Below are 20,355 nucleotides of genomic sequence, written 5' to 3'. Positions count from 1 at the left end.
ACGCCGCCGTTGACCCTGGCCATTGACAGAGCAACCCAACGTTCCTAGCAGCTCCCTCCGCAGAAATGTGTTTAAAGTTGCGCATTTTGGGGTAACGTCACATTTCTCAACCCCCCCCCCCCTCGTCACACATCGTCACAAATGTCTGACCCTCCCTCCCCGAGGTGCGTGATGTCATTTATGGACGGCCCCTAGCCAACAGTGCTAATTGGAGGTGCAGGAACCTTCCAGCGACTTCTGCATCGGATCCCGGCCACGATATCTCCACCCACAGACAAAACAAAACAATTCGGTTCGCCGGCCTCTGGCGCGCGGATCGACATCATCGCCTGTTGATTTCATCTGGAGGCTTGACACGCAACTTTAAGTTTTTCTTATCAGCGCCTCTTGTAACGCAGCGTTTATAGAATCAGCGCGCATATTGCCGTGGATCCCAGCAAGTGGGAAAGCGTTGCGCAATCCCATGCGTAAGCGTGGTTTTTCCACACTTGATATTCGTATGAGTAATACTGATTGCGTGTAGTGTTGCTGTTAGCGATATTGATTAATCAAAATGAGTATGGTATGAAGGATGAGGCACCGGGTTAAAGATGTTAATTTATCCAGTTGTAGTTCAGCTCACCACTGACAGCCCCAATGGCCACGTTTTTGACATTTGACGCTCACTGCAGCGCAGCGAAGCAGCATTCTTGTAAGTAGATTTCGAATAATTCACAATTTGATTATTTGCCGATTTGTGGGTGGGTGGAGCGGTGTGGTTTGAGCGCACTTCCGTGGTTTGCTGACTTGTTACTACTCCACAAAAATAGGCGAAGATCTCCCGTAACAGACTGTCGGGGCAGGGGCTCTTAGCAAGAACCCACGAAGCCCGGCACGGCAGTGGCGATACATTTGTTTACACACTCCACCAGGTACTCATTTGAAGCTAAGTGGACCTAGGGGAGGCCCAGGACCGGTTCAGATAATTGTCACTGGTGTTTGGCTCGTGAGCGGGAATCGAACTCGGGTCGCCGGGTTCGTAGCGCAGCGTAGCGCTAACCGCAACACTGCCGCTCCCCACACTGCCCCCACACACTCACCACACACACTCACACTCACCACACACACTCACCACTCACACTCACCACGCATTCACGACATACGTGCACACCGGGGCAGGTGGCCACACCCAACAAGACTTCACCGACTCGTGAAGGGCCCCAGCGAGAGATCCATCGTGACCGGCCAGCGGGCAGGGTGAGTTGCTGCTACTTGCCGACATTATAATTCGTCTACGGTCACGAAAAATTACTGCGTTCAAAAATACGTGAAATGGTTTCAAAAGCTGCAGTTTACTAACGGCTTGCTTTTTATATATAAAGTCGCGCCTAAACCGCACCGCGATTTGACTCTAACTCAAAGGCTTTTTATTTTTGTAAACAAACTTACAAATTTATGTTAATAGTGCTTCAATCTATACAGTTCATAATTGTTTTTTTACCATTTTATCTGGCAACAAAACTGACACCGTTTTTACGAGGAGTCATGTTTGCATAGACCACAATACCTGCAGTCATAATGCAAAAAAAAAGTGTCAGTTTTGTTGCCAGATAAAAGGGTAAAAAAACAATTATCATATTTTTTACTGGCAAATGAGGTACCAACGGTATAAAGTTCATGTTAAACAAGGTGAGTTCTGGCTGAAATGAGCATTGAAGCAGTGCTCATCTGTTTACAGCCCTGAGCCAGTGAGGGAAATTCCCATCGGGCGAGTCTCGCCATCTCGGGCAAACCACTCTTGTGACTTCCCCACGAAGTGGTACACTATTTTATCGACCGCGGAGGGATGCTTGGCTGAGCCAACCCACGACCAACATTTGATCTCGCAACCGTTAACTTTCTGCGTCTGCTCTACCGCTGAGCTTCCTGGCCGAATTGGATTGCACGATTACATTTAAATCGTACGTGTGTCGGTTCACAGATGTACAGCCAATGCCATCTTCCAAGTAGAGTCGCATCCTCGTGTTGTCACAAGTTACTGCCGGGAGGGTTACTCTGCGCTCTAAGTATTAGTGCTGCGACACCATGGGTCGTGTTAGTACGACGTGTTAGTGTTACTGATGGGTGGAGTGTTCTGTGCTTAATAGTTAAAGTGCTGCTGGATCGTGGCTCGCGTGTGATCGTTTTATTCCCACTACCCCTGCTCATTGTTCCGAGTTATTTTTTCAAGCTTCATGGATCCTGGAAAGTGGACGCGTATTGTAAATACAGGGAGATCTCGGCAACGCAAGCTTTGCAACCCACGCAATCGTGGATCACTGAATACTTCAGCCTGTCGTGTGGCTGCTGCTACTGCTGCTGCTGTAGATGCAGAGCAACACGACTACAATGTCACCTTCAGGTGGTCAAGCCAGCAGACAAGCGCGTTAGCAGGAGTCGTAGCGGATTAGTGTATCGCTGCGATGTCCCCGTATTTGTGGATCGGGGCATTGCGTCGTTATCTATTGTACAGCCTGTTCTGGGTTAGTGACATAGGTAGTGATAGGGATTGGGGTAGTGATAGGGGCAGGGGTAGTGATAGGGGTTGCGGTAGTGATAGGGGCAGGGGTAGTGATAGGGTTTGGGGTAGTGATGTGGGTTGGGGTAGTGATAGGGGTTGGGGTAGTGATAGGGGCAGGGGTAGTGATAGGGGTTGTGGTAGTGATGGGGGTTGGGTAGTGATAGGGGTTGGGGTGGTGATAGGGGTTTGGGTAGTGATAGGGGCTGGGGTAGTGATAGGGGTTTGGGTAGTAATAGGGGTTGGGATAGGGGTTGGGGTAGTGATAGGGGTTGGGTAGTGATAGGGGTTGGGGTAGTGATAGGGGTTGGGGTAGTGATAGGGGTTGGGGTAGTGATAGGGGTTGGGATAGGGGTTGGGGTAGTGATAGGGGTTGGGTAGTGATAGGGGTTGGGGTAGTGATAGGGGTTGGGGTAGTGATAGGGGTTGGGGTAGTGATAGGGGTTGGAGTAGTGATAAGGGTTGGGGTATTGATAGGGGTTGGGGTAGTGATAGGGGTAGTGATAGGGGTTGGGGTAGTGATAGGGGTATTGATAGGGGTTGGGGTAGTGATAGGGGTATTGATAGGGGTTGGGGTAGTGATAGGGATGCCCTCTTCTTTCTTATGGCTGCTGCTGATGTGGATGCAGAGCAACACGACTTCAGTTTGACATTCAGCTGGTCCAGCCAGACAACCGCGTCTGGAGCAGCGGATTAAATCATCGCTGTGATGTCTCCTTCTTATTTGTGGATCGGGCATCGGGCCATTCATTATACGTTGCACTGTCTGTTCTGGATGACAATAGTCGCACACTGCTGGAGAGGTTTTTTTTTTCAATTTGTGCATCAGGCATCTACTGCCATGGTTTGTGGAGTTGATGCGGTTCAACTCGCATTGTTGAATACTGATGGTATAACGAATTTAAAATAAATAAATGTTAAGGTTCCTTCCAGAGAAGTAGGAAATAAGAGTTGAATATTCATTCACGTTCAATTCCTCGTGTCTTCTCTGCAGGCTGAATAGAAGTACACGGTTCAGTTCATATGCCATTTCTACAGTTTCACCTTAGGAATATTCCTTCTTGGGTTATACATTTAGATGGAAATTTTGCTATTAAAATGCATGCCATTCTGTAAGGCTACATAACCGTTCGGAAATAAATGCCACCGTTTTTATTCCTTTAATCAGCTCAATGCAATCTCGTTCTGGCAACGTTCCCGACGCAGACCACTACAGTATATTTCTATGTCGACACTTATTTGTTAACTCAACCATACATCCAGTCATACGGAACAAGGACAGCTGCAATCTGTGTCTTTCCAACAGCTTCCCCGAAGAATCACAGGCGATTTGGATGACAGAAATGATTGTCAGATGCAGTGAGGGCTGGTCCCAGATCATCACCGATGGGGGTGGGGGGGCAGTCGAGTCGTGTGGGGAGGAGGGGGGGGCACCGTGACAGGGACTCACTTCGAAGCAACCTTTTATTATTGGATGCAATTGTGAACAACCGCCGTATCAGACATGAGCACATCTAATCGGCGTAATCGTTGGGTTCGCTGCAGCTCAAAGACTCGGTCCCCACGAGGCGTGCGGTGACGTCAGGCGACGTCACCACGTGCTGCTCGGCATTTTGAAGGCCCGGAGACCAGAATCGGTGATCTCGCTGACAAATGCGTTCATTGGCGAGGCAGTTCCATATGAGGGCAGCTGAGTGAAGGAGAGGAAGCTTCTGTCCAGGAAGCCTGAATCCGCTGAATGGATCGCGAACCTCGACATCAAACTACAACTGAATTTTGATTTAAAGCTTTCGTGACTGCAGGGATTCATCTTCTTGGTTCTTTCGGTAAAGTCACGTAGAATGGAAATAATAAAATAATAAAAATAAAACATAATAAAATACAATTCTCACGACGTTGTGGCCGAAACGTCGTGAGAATTATTTTATTATGTTTTATTTTTATTATTTTATTAATTCCATTCTACGTGACTTTACCGAAAGAACCAAGAATATAAAACTACAACTGCTTCGCCAGCCATACGAATAAGAAGAAGTCCGCTCGATCAGAGTAAGCCTGGGTGGTTACCCCACGGCACGTTTGGTGGTGAAAGGCTCAACCCAGCAGCCCTCCCTAGCGCCTGCTCTGCTAGAAAGTCATCTCCGTCACGTGACATCCAGACCAATAGTTATAATCACCAGAGCTGACATTTTGACCAGAATCAGTGCATCTTGAACCTAAAACGATGTTTACGTGTCGGTGGTGTTGTCGCTGTTGTCGTCTGCATAGTCATGGGTGGCTGGGCTCAGCTACGCTTCGCGGAGTTTAATCGCGGGCGAATGAATCCCCGGTTCCCAAAAAGTTAAATTTGTCGGTGCCAGCTCAGACGCGCTGACCGCAGAGCCGCGCTGTGGCCGCGGGGAACGTGGGCGCGGCTTCTCGCTGCTGAAGGAATCACACGGGCCGTGTGCAAGTCAGAATACAGAGACTCCTCTACTTACGAACATCATTCGACTCACGAACTTTAAGAGATACGAACAAAGATGGTCCGTATGTCCAGTTGCCTGTTCGGACCGAGAGTCGTAAGTTCAACCGTCGTGCAATAGATGGTGGTGGTGGCATCTACATCTACACAATATGAAGAACCAGTGGCATCTACATCTGTAAAACGTAAAGAACCAGTGGCATCTACATCTGCAGAACATGAAGAACCAGTGGCATCTACATCTGCAGAACGTGAAGAACCAGTGGCATCTACATCTGCAGAACATGAAGAACCAGTGGCATCTACATCTGCAGAACATGAAGAACCAGTGGCATCTACATCTGCAGAACATGAAGAACCAGTGGCATCTACATCTGCAGAACATGAAGAACCAGTGGCATCTACATCTGCAGAACGTGAAGAACCAGTGGCATCTACATCTGCAGAACATGAAGAACCAGTGGCATCTACATCTGCAGAACATGAAGAACCAGTGGCATCTACATCTGCAGAACGTGAAGAACCAGTGGCATCTACATCTGCAGAACGTGAAGAACCAGTGGCATCTACATCTGCAGAACGTGAAGAACCAGTGGCATCTACATCTGCAGAACGTGAAGAACCAGTGGCATCTACATCTGCAGAACGTGAAGAACCAGTGGCATCTACATCTGCAGAACGTGAAGAACCAGTGGCATCAACATCTGCAGAACGTGAAGAACCAGTGGCATCTACATCTGCAGAACGTGAAGAACCAGTGGCATCTACATCTACAGAGCGTAAAGAACCAGTGGCATCTACATCTGCAGAACACGAAGAACCAGTGACATCTACATCTGCAGAACATGAAGAACCAGTGGCATCTACATCTGAAGAACGTGAAGAACCAGTGGCATCTACATCTACAGAACGTGAAGAACCAGTGGCATCTACATCTGCAGAACGTGAAGAACCAGTGGCATCTACATCTGCAGAACGTGAAGAACCAGTGGCATCTACATCTGCAGAACGTGATGAACCAGTGGCATCTACATCTGCAGAACGTGAAGAACCAGTGGCATCAACATCTGCAGAACGTGAAGAACCAGTGGCATCTACATCTGCAGAACGTGAAGAACCAGTGGCATCTACATCTACAGAGCGTAAAGAACCAGTGGCATCTACATCTGCAGAACACGAAGAACCAGTGACATCTACATCTGCAGAACATGAAGAACCAGTGGCATCTACATCTGCAAAACACGAAGAACCAGTGACATCTACATCTGCAGAACATGAAGAACCAGTGGCATCTACATCTGCAGAACGTGAAGAACCAGTGGCATCTACATCTGCAAAACACGAAGAACCAGTGGCATCTACATCTGCAAAACACGAAGAACCAGTGACATCTACATCTGCAGAACACGAAGAACCAGTGACATCTACATCTGCAGAACGTGAAGAACCAGTGGCATCTACATCTGCAGAACGTGAAGAACCAGTGGCATCTACATCTGCAGAACGTGAAGAACCAGTGGCATCTACATCTGCACTTTAGCCTATAATACATCATCAGCTTGAGGGCCGCCACACATTTGAATCCATTGATGGGTTGACAGCAGCACGACGATGATGATGATGATGGGGGGTGTTTTCACAATTTGTTTGTCGGCGTGGCCGCACGTCAGGGGCCGCACCAAAGGCCACCAGGGGCCGCAATTGGCCCCGCAGGCCATGGACACCGCTACAAATGCAGCAATGTGGCTGCTTTACAATATCACAGGCGACGGTGCAGCCTTGCAATTGCTCGCTCGCGCCACTGCTGCCAGACTTTAGGCCTACTCTTCCAGGATGGTCAGATATCTTGGGGAAAGTGCGAGTACCACCATATTACCCCACCACACGCGATCTGGCGATCAGCTGCGGTGTATTAATTTACAATGTATGTTGAACTTCTTTCGCACCGTACATAGCCAGCCGTGCTAGTCGGAGGTGCGGGGGAAGGACAACAAACTAAACCCAAAAGGCAGTTCTGAAGATTTTAGTTTTTAATCTTAGATGCTTTAAAAGTGCACGGCTCCAGTGGCTTCCGAATATCGGACAGAAGAGTGTTCCAGGTGGCCGTGGAAGCGCATGGCCAGCCAAAGGCCGCTGCTGCTACTGCTGCTGCGAGGATGAGCGGAGTTGGCAGTGATGGTTCATGCTCCTTAACGAGATCAACGAGGTGAAAAAAGAATAAAAATAGAAGTAATAAAATTAAATCACTATTTTTTTATTTCTTTTTTTTTTCACCTACGTGACTTTACCGAGAGAACCAAAGAGTATGGATCCTTGCAGTCACGAAAACTTCAAAGCTAGAATGAGATCAGCGAGGTGTCCTGGTTCAATAGAATTTTGGGTGGACAGAGGTGGGGCGGGAGGGGAGCTTTAAGAGCCCTACTTGCACCATAGTTTCAAATGCTTAGCGAGGAGACCCAGTGTCCTAATCGTAACATCACAGTAGCATCTTCGCCTTCAAGTGAGGTCTCTTTGTTTGACTGCGTTACGTAAAACTGATTTGATATTTCCATTATCAGAATGTGTATTTATACTGGAGGAATCCGATGAGCTATTAAGCTCTTTTTGACAGATGTCCAGTAGGAATATCTGACTTTTTAGGACTCGTTTGTCAGGACGGTCCTGCATCGGGATGATGTTTGGTCGATTCCATGAACGAGTGGGAAGGAAACTGGAGAAATCTTAATTTGGAGCTTTCGTGACTGCAGGAATTACTCTTTGGTTATTTCGGTAAAGTCATGTATAAAGATAAAATAATAAATTAAATAATAGCATACGACGTTTCGATTTCAACACAAGCAATCATCATCAGGTATAAATGAATTTATACCTGATGATGAATTTATACCTGATGATGATTGCTTGTGTTGCAATCGAAACGTCGTAAGCTAGTATTTAATTTATTATTTTATCTTTATACGTGGCTTCACCGAAAGAACCAAAGAGAAACTGGAGAACCCAGAGAGAACCAAGCACACACACAGCACCGCCATCTCTTGGCCGCACCTCGCAACCCCACGTCTAAAGCACCCGGCAAGCCCTGGTCGCCACCCATTCACGTGCTAACCAGGCTGAAAGACCTGCTTAGCTTCTGAGAGGCAATGAGATCGGGTACAATTGTGCTTACTTGGTTGCAAGCATACGTAAATATCTGGGATAAATCAAGCGAGCCAATATCCTGAACCTCCACTCTCATGAATAAATCCATTACCCGAACAATTAACACTGAAGTATGACTACGTGCCGCTCGAACTTAGGGACCGTCCATAAATGACGTCACGCACCTGGGGGGGGGGGGGGGTCAGATATTTGTGACGATGGACAGACGGACACAATAATCCCCTGTGGGCTGGTGGAACCAGGTGGTTCCTACCAGTATAATAATTATCAAAAAAGAGTTGTTTATTTATTGTTACCGCACACCACCGGTATACCCCAATCTGTTCCTTTTCCCTGCCGAATATTCCCGAACTTCAGGATTCGTGTGCCGAAGCCGAGCGGAGCGCGAGGGAAGCCCGAGGCGAGCCCGCGATGCAGGCGAACGCGAGCGGAGTCCCCGGGAACGTCACGGAGGGCTGCGCGTGCGACTACCGGGGACTCAAGCGGACGCTCTTCGTGTCCACGTACAGCGCGGTGTTCATCGTGGGCCTGGCCCTCAACGGAGTCGCGCTCTGGGGATTCTTCCAGCTGCAGAGTCGTAATTTGGGGACGGTCATCTTCATGATGAACCTGGCTTTCACCGACATGTTCCTGGTGTTCACGCTCCCGTTCAAGATTTATTACTACCACAGGGGGACATGGCCGTTCACCGAGGTCTTCTGCCGAATTTGTACCGCCGCATTCTACGTCAACCTGTACGGTGGAGCTTTCTTCATGGCGTTCATCAGCATCGATCGCTTCCTCGCCATTGTTCACCCGATCTCTTCGCGCTCAGCGCGTCGGCCCCGGTACGCGAAGTTTGCCTCCTTCGCCGTGTGGGTCTTCACCGTCGGGGCGAGCTCGAGCCTGCTCGTCAGACCTCTCACCGATTCCGAGGAGCCGAAATGCTTCGAAAGCTTCTCCAAGCGTTCGTGGGATTCCTTCCTGCTGTGGGTGATCGTGGCCGCAGGGACAATCTGCTTCACGTGCCTCGCCGTCATCCTGTGCTGCTCGTGCGCCGTCCTCGCTGAGCTGCACAGGCCACGGACGATGCGCAACGACGCGTCCGACAAGCACAGGATCATGGCAATGATCGTCGTGAACGTCTCTCTGTTCGTGTTTTGCTTCGTGCCGTTCCACGCGGTGCTGCCCCTGTACAGAGCCATGCGGCTGGGTCACGTGCCCAGCTGCTCCGCAGAGTGCGCGATCCGAGTGGCGGACATCGTCTCGCATTGCCTCGTGAGCACCAATTGCTGCTTTGACCCCGTGATGTATTACTTCACGGCGAAGACATTTCGGGAAACGTTGTCGAAGCACAAGATCTCACTCTCTCGGAGCTCGAGTCACCGGCAAGCTTCCATTTTACTGTCTAGTGTCGACAATCCTTCCTCGGGGTGAAGGGAAATCCAACGACATTTAATCCACGCCACTTTATGTATGCTTCAGCTTCGTGTACACAAGTCACCGTTGTCCCATTGTGGACATGCAACCCACGTAGTAAACCCACAGAGACCCACAGTGACCACTTAGAGACCTATAGAGATGCATATAGACACGCATCGACTCATAGAGATGCATAGAGACACGTAGCGATTCTTTGAAGACAACGCCACAGTGCCGCTATGGCCATGCAACCCAAACCATGGCCCATACGATAACGTGCCGTCGTCCGCATTCCTTTAACGGAGGAGGAACAGCAAACTCCAGGTGATCTTGGTTCTTTCGGTAAAGTCACGTAGAATGGAAATAATAAAATAATAAAACATAATAAAATAATTCTCACGACGTTTCGGCCACAACGCAAGCAGCCGTCCTCAGGTGAAGAATAGGTCTGTCGAGAAGACAGAGTCATTCAGTGGCCGAAACGTCGTGAGAATTATTTTATTATGTTTTATTTTTATTATTTTATTATTTCCATTCTACGTGACTTTACCGAAAGAACCAAGAAGATGAATCCCTGCAGTCACGAAAGCTTTAAATCGAAATTTAAGTCAATATACTGTATAATAATAAAAACTCAATAAACGCTTGTGATCTGTGACCCTCTCTCTCTCTCTCTTGTGATTGTTGTGATTGCTGTTCAGAGTGGGGACGTTCATTTATTAATTCAGTAAACTTTATATCAGCCAGACGAGAGGCCGTTGAGATTTAGGGGCCGTCCATAAATGACGTCACGCGATTTTGGACGATTTTTGACCCCCCTCCCCACCTCGTCACACGGCGTCACAAAAAGTCAGACCCCCCCCCCCCTTCAAATATGACGTCACAAAGCTCTGCCCCCCCCCCCAAAACCATATTTCCATGCTTCAAATCGCTTTAAACTATTGTCATTGTAGTGCGTATTTAATGTGCCGCTGCACTCTGATGTTGTAGGAGAAAACATTTATTAAAAAGTCTATTTAATGAAGTAGAACGTGTTGTCTATATTTATTTAAAGTTGCGCATTTTTACGTGACGTCACATTTCTCAACCCCCCCCCCCTCGTCACACATCGTCACAAATGTCTGACACCCCCCCCCCCCCTAGGTGCGTTACGTCATTTATGGACGGCCCCTATACATCTTGTTTTCAATGAAGACTCACGTTAGAGGGCTCTACAAGAGCAAACGGCAATTGCACAACTTTGGACATGGTTAGGCCCAGACGACAGTAGAAACATGTTTTATCAAGTACAATTTGGCAAATTGGACGTCTAACATGTTTCACACTCAAGTAAACTTTAAACTTTTTTTAAATAATTTACTAGGTAAGGGTCCATTGAGCTCTGTAGCTCTTTTTCAGAAGCGACCTGGTCACAAATTAAAACTCAACGAAGTGGCTTATCACGTGGACATTTTTAGCAGCACGCTGATTCTAATTGTGGAGGGGAAAATCCAGCGACCGCGGGGAGAATGAGACACCCACGACCTCCTGTATACCAGGCGAGGTAGTTAACATCTCACCACCGTGGCTTCACGTTAAATGTGAAGCATCAGAACCAACCTCTTCAGGGGTTTGAGCAAGAGACAAGGACAGTCTCCTTTGCAAGAGAAGCAGGTTTTCTACTGGAGCTGTCAGCAACTGGCTTTATCTAAAGAGCAGCTTCTTGAGAAGTACAATATCTGCATTGGGATTAAAAGCAAGTTGTAACATTGCATGTAGTGTATATTAGTCCATCAGACTCTCGGCTTTCCAGCATCTAATGAAGCAAGCAGGCTCTGGAGCGTACACATGTATGTGCGTATTTATGTTGAACTTCTTTTGCTCCGTACGTAGCCAACCGTGATAATTATAATCGGAGGTGTGGGGGAAGGACAATACATTAAATAGAAAAAAGCAGTTCTAAAGAAATGCATTTTTTTTATCCCTATTTAAAAGTTAATAGCTCCAGTGGCTTCCGAATATCGGAAGGGAGAGCGTTCCAGACGGCCGCGGAAGCGATGGTTGGCCAATAGCCACTGCTACTGCGAGGATGACCGGAGTTCGCTGGGTGTGGTTAATTTGTGGCAAGCACTTTGTGTGAAAACGAATGTAGTGATGCAATGTGTACTTGTGTACGTATTTATATTCAGTGGCTTGCTTAACTTTCCTCTACTTTGCACTCCTTTCGGTTTTTGTGTCTTTCTGACCCGCACCTACTGGACGTCTGTGAAAAAGAGCTTTACAGCCCATCGGATTTTTCCAGTAAAAAACATAGGTGGGACAAAGTCATTGTTATGCAAGTCCAAGTCGAGTCGCAAGTCATCAAATTCATGACTCGAGTCTGACTCGAGTCCAAGTCACATGACTCGAGTCCACATCTCATAGGTGGGACAAAGTCATTGTTATGCAAGTCCAAGTCGAGTCGCAAGTCATCAAATTCATGACTCGAGTCTGACTCGAGTCCAAGTCACATGACTCGAGTCCACACCTCTGGTAAAAAATAAAGATTCTGATTCTGACAACCCCCCACCCAGCCCCCTCCCCCACGTGCCCCCCCCACACCCATCCCCCCTCCCACTCGCGCTGGGCCCCTCCTCCCCTGACGTCACGCGCCCCACGTCATCGCCGCGCGCGCTTCCCCCCACCGAGTCTCGCGCTGCCCACGCGTTGTTAGTCACGTGGTGGCGAGGTCACGTGGTGACGAGTTCGCCGTCTTCGTCGTCACCACCACCGCCGCCGTCGTCTTCCCGCGCCGCCATGAGCACCGAGGAGACATCGGCAGAGGCTCCGCGCAAGGTCACGCCCGGGGGTGGGGGTCACGCCGTGGGGATCACGCCGTGGGGATCACGCCGGGAGGTCACGCCGGGAGGTCACATCGTGGGGGGGGGTCACGCCGGGGGGTCACGTCAGGGAGGTCACGCCGTGAGGGGGTCACGCTGGGGGGTCACGCCGTAGGGGTCACGCCAGGGGGGGGGGAGTCACGCCCGGGGGTGGGGGTCACGCCCGGGAGTGGGGGTCACGCCCGGGGGTAGGGGTCACGTCGGGAGGTCACACCGTGGGGGTCACGCGTGGGGGTCACGTAGTCCTATGGAAGAGGAGAGACGGGTTCAGGCGATCCTATCGCTGAGGCTGAACAGGCAACTCGGTCCCCTCACGGCACCTGCCTCTGCGTTCCTCACGCAGCCCGTCGGCCCCGCGGCGCTGCGCGAGTGAAGCGTTGCAGCGGCATCGACCCGGAGCACGCAAACTGCTCACTCGTGTTCACGTGAAGATTCGTCTCGTCGGCGGCAGCAGCAGTCGACGGACTAGCTCGACTCGATACTGGTTCTAGTTCAACGCAGAATTATACAATGCGTGTAATTAATAAGCGTGGGGAATTGAAGCGACTACTGTAAATGGGAGTACATCTCAAGGCGCTGAATATAAACCGGTATTTAGGCACCCTGGGATAAATATCCATGGAGTTTGTATTGGACAGGGACGCCCATGTTCGTGTTGGCCTTGGTCTGTTGTGGTCATCTTGTGAGGGTTCATGTGCTAGTCCAGGCCAGCTCCGCGCCTCCGATTAGCACGGTTGGCTACGTGCGGTGCGAAAGAAGTTCAACATACAACCCATCTTGACATCCCGCAGCAGGCTGACTGTGCTTGTGTAACAACTATTACCAGGGCTGGAAATGTAAAGGCAATATTGGGAGAACACACATGATTCCCCCCCTTGCTCCGCATGTTGGTCCCTGAGCCTGACTATGGGTCTCTGAGCGTGTCTGAGGATCTCCGTGGGTGTCTGTGAGTGTCTGTTGGTGTCTGAGCGTCGTGGGTCTGCGTGTCTCTGAGCCTGGCCATGGGTCTCTGAGCGTGTGTCTGGGTCTCTGTGAGTGTCTGTGGGTCTCTGAGCGTCGTGGGTCTGCATGTATGTGGGTCTCGGTGCATGTCTGAGGATTTTTTGAGCGTGTCCGTAGGTCTCTGAGCGTGTCTGTTGGTGTCTGTGCATTTCCGTGCGTGTCTGTGGGTCTCTCTGTTAGTCTAGGGGTCAATCTGTTTAGTCTCGGGGTCAATCTGTTTAGTCTCGGGGTCAATCTGTGAGTCAACTGAATACAAAAATAACCCATGGCTTTCTTCCGGAACGCAGTCGCAAGGTTCAAATTTTCACTCCCACCACGGCGCGTTCCGGGGCGTTCCGTCCCATTTCCACCACCGCCTATGACGCTCCCAGTGGCCCTGCTGTTCTCACGGCTGGAAACTGACCTCAGCCGCCACACGCCACCACGGTTTTACACCGAGCCTGCCAGCCTGCCCACACCTGCTTTGGAAATTCCCACGTTTCACGAACGCCCACAGACCTCGAAGGCGCACATTTGGGATCTAGTGGTCGGTGCAGAGGCAGCAGGAACCAGTCACGAGAAATCCATACTTCACGCAATAAGCCTCGAAGCACACCACCTAGCCTGGCACAAGCGCGGCATTGGTGACATCACTGCCGCTTAGTGGAGAATGGCAGCTGTTTTTGATCGTGCCCCTACGTGTGTGCTCCGTGTGAATGTACAGAGCTTCAAGCTGCTGGGCATCCTGGACGTGCAGAACACGCCGTGTGCGAGGGAGTGCGTGCTGCACGGCTCCGCGGGAGCCACCGTCTTCGGCCTCAGTTACTTCCTCTTCACGAGTACGGCTCACTCCCTCAACAACAACAGCCACCATCTCGCCACTAAGTGGCGATGACGTCACCACCGCGCCTGTGCCAGGCCAGGTGCACTTTGTGGCCACGTGAAGTGTCGAAGGCTCGCTGACAGGTCACGGGACAGACTCCGGTGCCATGGGTTGACTGACTGAGATGATTGGCAGATGCAGCAGCTGTGCCTCCTGTGCCAACTTTCTGCATTTTAACCACCCGGTGCTCCGCTCATTGTTGTGAGCGTCACTCCTCTGCCCTCCGTTGTTGTTGGAGGGTGACTGCCCCCAACTGACCAGCAGTGTCCTTCACGAGCCTCCTCTATAGAGGCCGACCTTGACACCTCCCACACCGCACCGCACCAGTCCATCTCCCTCCCAAGCCTGCTATAAATGTCCACGTGATAAGCCACTTTGTTGAGCTATCATTTGTGGCCTGAACGCTTCTGCAAAAAGAGCACACAGCTCCGTGGGCCTCATCTGCTAAAATAAAAAATAATTTAGTTTAGTTTTAGTCACTGAATCACCCGACTACTGACGGATTGGTGACTCTGCGGCCGTGCCCGCGTGCGTGTGTCTGCGTGTCCCGAAGGCAGAGTACGGCGCTCCTGCGACGTCGCGATGGGAGGATTCATCTTCACCACCCTGAGCTCCTGGTGAGTGAGTGAGTGTGTGCTCGCTCGCACGCGTGTGCACTGCACGCAGCATCGAGTTTCAAGTTGATTTTGTTTATCCAGCTGAGAACTAACCAAGAGACCAGCATGAGTCTCGTCTGCTAGTTGCCTGAGTCACCCAAATGACAAGAACAGAACAAAAATAGAGTAACAGCAGTGAAAAGCAAATATACGTCAAAAGTACAACAGAAACTGCGTCACGTGAGAAATTGAAAATATTTCACAACCGCGAATCACTGTTGGATAATAAATTCCCTGTCGTGCAAAGTTGGCTCCAGAAGATTATTTTTAGACTGATCCTAGTGCAGTTACAATCAAGTTACAGAAACGTTAAATGCACACATGGTGACTTTGTACTCGTATGTAAACAAACGAGTATATATGTCATCAACATGAGCACACATGTGCTGCATGCAACATTATTACCTTGTGACGTGCACCACTCGGGAGTTCCGGTACGTCCGGCTGATGCGTTGACTCAGCGATAAGTGGACAGCAAGCGAGAGTCCGATGATAATGTCTCCATGCTCAGAGAGTGCTGGGACAGTGCTGAGTTGATTGCCGTGATAGAGGGGTGGGAAATCCCAATCCCTTGGCGCATGGAGCAGTCCAGTTCCAGTAACTGTTGACGTCTTATAGACAAAGGAGCACGGAGAGATGCTCGCTTGCAATTGACGCTGAGAAACGGAGAAGGGAATACGCGGATCACAACAAATGCAAAGATGGAGACCGCTTGTCGACCCGCTCAGAAGAGCTAAGGGGGTTTTGGCAGAGCACAGTCGCTCGGCGGAATAAGTGGCAGATGGCCGAGACTGATTGTGGAATGGCAGCCAAAGGATGGAACTCGTCCGAGCGGACGGCCACTTCAGAGACGGAGCGTTGAGATCGGTTCATGTGCAGGAGCGTCGTGGATTGTTGTTTCGGATGATGGACCTGTACACGCATTTTGTTTGGCCCCAGTTTTATATTGAGCCCTGCTTTGTCGTAGCCTTCTTCATTAAGGCCTCATATGGTTTATTAACGCAATCACATTGGTTATCATGACTTGTGAAGAAATCTAAAATGTTAATTTATCTCCATTGATGGGTATGCCTTTCTTTCTCCAAATCCATGTCTTTTTATAAACATCGAATGTTGCTTTGGATAACTTTGGCGTAAACATGTCTCGTTTTCTGACTCGCCTTAACATCTATTTTGGTTAGTCACGCAATCTCAGTGTAGCTGCTCCATGTCTGTGGTTTTCCTTATTTCAAATTTTATTTTTCATTATTTTGGCCTTGGCGTGCATGAGTTGCGATGACGGAGTCATTTCCACCGAGCAAAATGCGTCATCATAGTTTACAAAGGCTAAGCATTTATATTTAATGATATATGATAATCATATCAGCACTTAAAGTGGTTAAAGATCTTAAGTCAAGCAACTGCGAGTGTCACGGTTAATATGTCCTATAGGCCGGGGTACTAAGCATTGTCCTAACACCCTAAACATCACTTTTATCATATTTAGTGAGTTTCATAAAGCTCCGTGCAGCCATAGCTGGTTAAACAAAAAATGCAATATCATGGCATTCGCTATTCAGATAACGATGCAAAAGAAAGAATAAGGGAACGTGTTTATTAACTCGCCTGCCTTGGTGGCTCAGCGGTAGAGTCAGTGGCTTGCAATCGGAAGGTTGCGAATTTAAATCCTGATTGGAATTTGCCTGAACCCATCATCCCAGCATGGTGTATAAAATGAGTACGGCTTTTTAGGGAAGTCAACGGCGATTATACTATGGACGGCACTTATCCACCACCGTTTAGCGCGGTTGGCTACGTACGGTGCGGAAAAAGTTCCAACGTACATATTTGGAATGAGGAATTTCTCCCACTGGCTCAGGGCTGTAGATGAAACAAGAGCAGCGCTGCAGCGGTGAGCAGGAAACCGCTCGGGCGTGTTGTAGCCTTGCTTCCGACTGCGGACACGCTCACACCGCCTGCTCTCCCCCCCACGCCCTCTCCCCCCCCCACGCCCTCTCCCCCCCCCACGCCCTCTCTTAGGTTCTATTGCCGATACCAAAACGCCAAGATGAGGATTCAGCAGCGGTCCCTGCAGGAGCGACTTAGGAACCGAGCGCTGTACGAGGGGACGATCGTGGATCCGAACTTCTCCGTCAGAGGCCCCCAGGGCCACGCGGACACGAGCGAGGACGGCGCCGGCACGCCGGGGGTGCGGGCGCAAGGATCGTGAAAATGGTGGGGGAGGGAAGGGGGCGGTGGCGTCAGCTGCTGGAGTCGTTTAAAATTCTAAGGAGCTCATGCCCCGAGGCCTCTAGGGTGGCAATGTTTGTGCCTCGGCAGCAAGAAGGCCCCTGGTTCGAATCCCAACTCGGGTGTGGATTTTGTCTGTTTCTTTGGGGCTGACCAAGTGCTCGGGCTTTGTTTGCCGTTCGCGAAATCCTGTTGGCGTCGTCGAAGTCGAAGCCATGGGAAACGTGGCGTCAGACGGCAGGACGGGGCGCCGTGTACTTGGCAAGTGAGATTTGGATCACAGCACGTCGGTTTTTGCAGCTGAAATTACGATTGATAATTTATTTTTTGGGGGTAGGCCACGTGATGGTCTGACTACATTGTTCTGATGGGTCTTCTCATCAATTACAGATTTAAATCTGAACAACCTGCACTTCGTATGTACACTGGCGGTCAAAGTATTTTTAATTTTCTTCCAACGGTTATTAGTGGCATTGATCTTGGTGAGTTTGTATCCGCGTGGTTGACGCAAAGGCTGTGCGCCGGCGTGATGGGACGAGCAGATTCCCATCTTATTTGCGAGAGCGTAAAATGAGGATTAAAAAATTGCCTTTGCTAGAGATTTTTATTTCTGCAGCTTGTTTGTGATAAGCTTAGTTCCTCTAGGCCAGTTGTTCTCAAAGTGTGGTCTCCGCACCACCGGTGAGTGGTTCGTGACGGCCCTCCCGGTGGTCCGCAGGGCTGTGGTGCAAACGCAGCTTGATCCGGATATAGTGACAACGTTGATACCTTTTTGTTTCGGACATTAATTCATGTTACTCATGATATTTATTTTAAAGATGACGTTAGGTAAGCTACTTTGATTAAACTACCATAACCCTAAGATCTAAATGCCTACCCCTAAAAAAATAATTATAGCTGTGTAAAATAATAATGTTTCGTTAATATGATTTGTTTTGTATGGCTGGTATTTAAAGAGAGAAGTTCAATGTGTTTTGTCACCAGGGGTGGGATGCTAGGTGGCCTGCGGAAATGCAAAAAAGTTTGAGAAACACCGCGCTAGATAATGTGTACAAGAAGCAGATAAGAGATGTGGGGTTATATATATATCTGTATGTGTACTATAAGTTCGACGACAAATTATAAAAGTATCCTCCCTGCACGAGGAATAAAAACCCAAACCACAAATCCTGGTCGATGCACTGGAGAAACACAGAGCAGTGATAGTTTATTTTCAGTGTGAAATTGTTGAAAAAATAACAAGCCAATAGTGCAAATTCTAATGTTTTGAAACCTATAATAGTCAGCAGCCAACCATTATGGTGCTGAATGCGGCGTTGGACCGCGGTGGATACATTTGCTCGACGGAAGGTGCTGCGATGCGGTAAACGTAACCAACGGGGAAGCCGCGGTCTTTTGGGGACGTCTCTCAACCGCGGCGGGTTTACCATCCTGCCGCCCCACAGCATCCCTCCCAACCGACGAACGAATCTTTACTTTTTAAACCACCGCCATTCGAAACGTCTCCTGGTTTATAATTTTCATTGTGATTGTGCCCAGTCTCGTCGGATCTCGAAATTAAGCAGGGTTAAGCTGCCCAGAGGTCCCCGGAAGCCTGGGGCAGAAAGATAAATGGGCCCCCCACTCCTCCATTTACAGGGCCGCGTTTTGTGGGCCCTCATTTGTGTGAGACCTGGGGAAATTATCCCTTCGCCAATTTCCCGTCGTCCTCCGTCTTGGGCGGTCCTGCCTGTACCAGTTATGTCTACTCTTGCGCATGATTGTAGCAACACGTCCAGGAGTCAAATGCCAATGTCGAGGTTTGCTCGCCACGACAAGAGGACTTCAGGAGAGAGAGTTGGTGTCGTTGTGCCATTCCTGCTGCCTTGAAGGAGCGCAGACTTGCAGCGGTTTACCATGTGGTCCGTGGTTATACCAGTGACAATGCAGAATTACAGAGCAAATCACTCAACACGCTCTACTCGTGTCAACATTTGCAACAACGGCGCATTGATTCACATCGGGGCACAGTCAGGGGCCGATGCCGACGCTTGCCCGCTCCCCGCGTCTCCAAGGGAAGTTTGCTGGTGGCGGCGGCGGCGGGGCTGGCTGGAATGAGATGGTGTACGTAGGGGATGGGTCCGTGTCTCGGTCCCCGCCAGCAGCCGATGCCGCCTGCACGACGCCACACGAGCACGCCGGGGACGGTGGGGGGGGGGGTTACTCGGGGCTCGACAGAATAGCAACACGCAAAGGGGGTGCTGCTGCTAGCACACGGCAGGAGGACGCCGCTGTCATCTGCACGCCTCGTGCGCACTCCCACGTGATTACCGCATCACACGGGCAGTGCTCTCGGCCTTGTCCACGACAATCAGCACTCGTTACACACTAAGTACTTGCCACGAATGAACGATAATACCTTTTTGATCTCGACCAGGAGCATAAAGCATCACGCGAACTCCGGTCATCCTCGCAGCAGCGGCCGTCTGGAACGCTCTTCCGATATTAGAAAGCCACTGGAGCTATGCACTTTTAAATAATTTATATTTTAAACTTCTTTCGAACTGCTTTTTGTGTTTAGTTTGTTCTTCCCCCGCACCTCCGACGAGCACGGTTGGCTATGTACGGTGCAAAAGAAGTTAACCATACGTGCGTACACACGTGTGCGACCCCCAATTGAGTAATTTCAGGTTTTAAATTAGATGTGAACCCCGACACCGAATGACGTCACGTAATATAAGCATCCACTGTGAAGCAGGCGGTGCGTAAGCCTTGACAACACCGGGGATCATGACCAGGGCTGCCTGCTGGGTTCGAACCGTGAAAGCTGTGCAACGACCAGCGAACTCGCCCACGGCCGGGCCTTGTGACTGCCCCGCGGAATGCCGCGACCACGTGATCGGTGTTCTCATCGTTGCAGAGGCTGCTGGATTTGAGTTGGGAAGGTAGCAGTGATGGATCCCAGCTTGAAAGCTATCAATTCCGATGCCACTTGATGAGAGCGGCCCACGGTGGACCGGCGTCACGCTCCCAACGTGATGCTTCTCTGCAGACGACTCGATTGGGATCGTGCGCAGCAGCATCAGCGTCGTCGCCCCCCTCACTACGAAGCTGCTGCAGACCGTGTCTGTGAAACAGCGGCGCCTTGTTCGTATAGTATTAGGTTGAACTTCTTTCGCACCGTACGTAGCCAATCGGAGGTGCGGGAT

General features: G+C 49.9%; 2 protein-coding genes across 2 annotated transcripts; both read left to right on the top strand.

Annotated features, from left to right (window-relative positions):
* The first annotated feature begins 168 nt into the window (after positions 1 to 168).
* On the top strand, positions 169 to 10,218 carry LOC144734369 (lysophosphatidic acid receptor 6-like). Its single transcript, XM_078616516.1, has 2 exons — positions 169 to 1,236; positions 8,517 to 10,218. Exon 2 carries the CDS (start codon positions 8,571 to 8,573, stop codon positions 9,573 to 9,575), a length of 1,005 nt encoding a protein of 334 aa, XP_078472642.1. The 5' UTR covers positions 169 to 1,236; positions 8,517 to 8,570; the 3' UTR covers positions 9,576 to 10,218.
* A 1,992-nt stretch (positions 10,219 to 12,210) lies between these two features.
* Positions 12,211 to 18,334, top strand: COX20 (cytochrome c oxidase assembly factor COX20). Its single transcript, XM_078616517.1, has 4 exons — positions 12,211 to 12,374; positions 14,124 to 14,238; positions 14,836 to 14,899; positions 16,958 to 18,334. Exons 1-4 carry the CDS (start codon positions 12,336 to 12,338, stop codon positions 17,145 to 17,147), a joined length of 408 nt encoding a protein of 135 aa, XP_078472643.1. The 5' UTR covers positions 12,211 to 12,335; the 3' UTR covers positions 17,148 to 18,334.
* Positions 18,335 to 20,355: the final 2,021 nt, after the last annotated feature.

The sequence above is a fragment of the Lampetra planeri genome, chromosome 51 (genome assembly GCF_965212315.1).
Source record: "Lampetra planeri chromosome 51, kcLamPlan1.2.h2, whole genome shotgun sequence".
Lineage (NCBI taxonomy): Eukaryota > Metazoa > Chordata > Hyperoartia > Petromyzontiformes > Petromyzontidae > Lampetra > Lampetra planeri.
Note: the sequence above shows the minus strand (reverse complement) of the source record. Positions and strands in the feature narration are given on the sequence as shown.

Coding starts and splice junctions, on each gene's coding strand:
- LOC144734369 (XM_078616516.1), top strand. CDS start 8,571: ATGCAGGCGAACGCGAGCGGAGTCCCCGGGAACGTCACGGAGGGCTGC.
- COX20 (XM_078616517.1), top strand. CDS start 12,336: ATGAGCACCGAGGAGACATCGGCAGAGGCTCCGCGCAAG. Junction 12,375..14,123: donor CGGCAGAGGCTCCGCGCAAG/GTCACGCCCGGG, acceptor GTGAATGTACAG/AGCTTCAAGCTGCTGGGCAT. Junction 14,239..14,835: donor CAGTTACTTCCTCTTCACGA/GTACGGCTCACT, acceptor CGTGTCCCGAAG/GCAGAGTACGGCGCTCCTGC.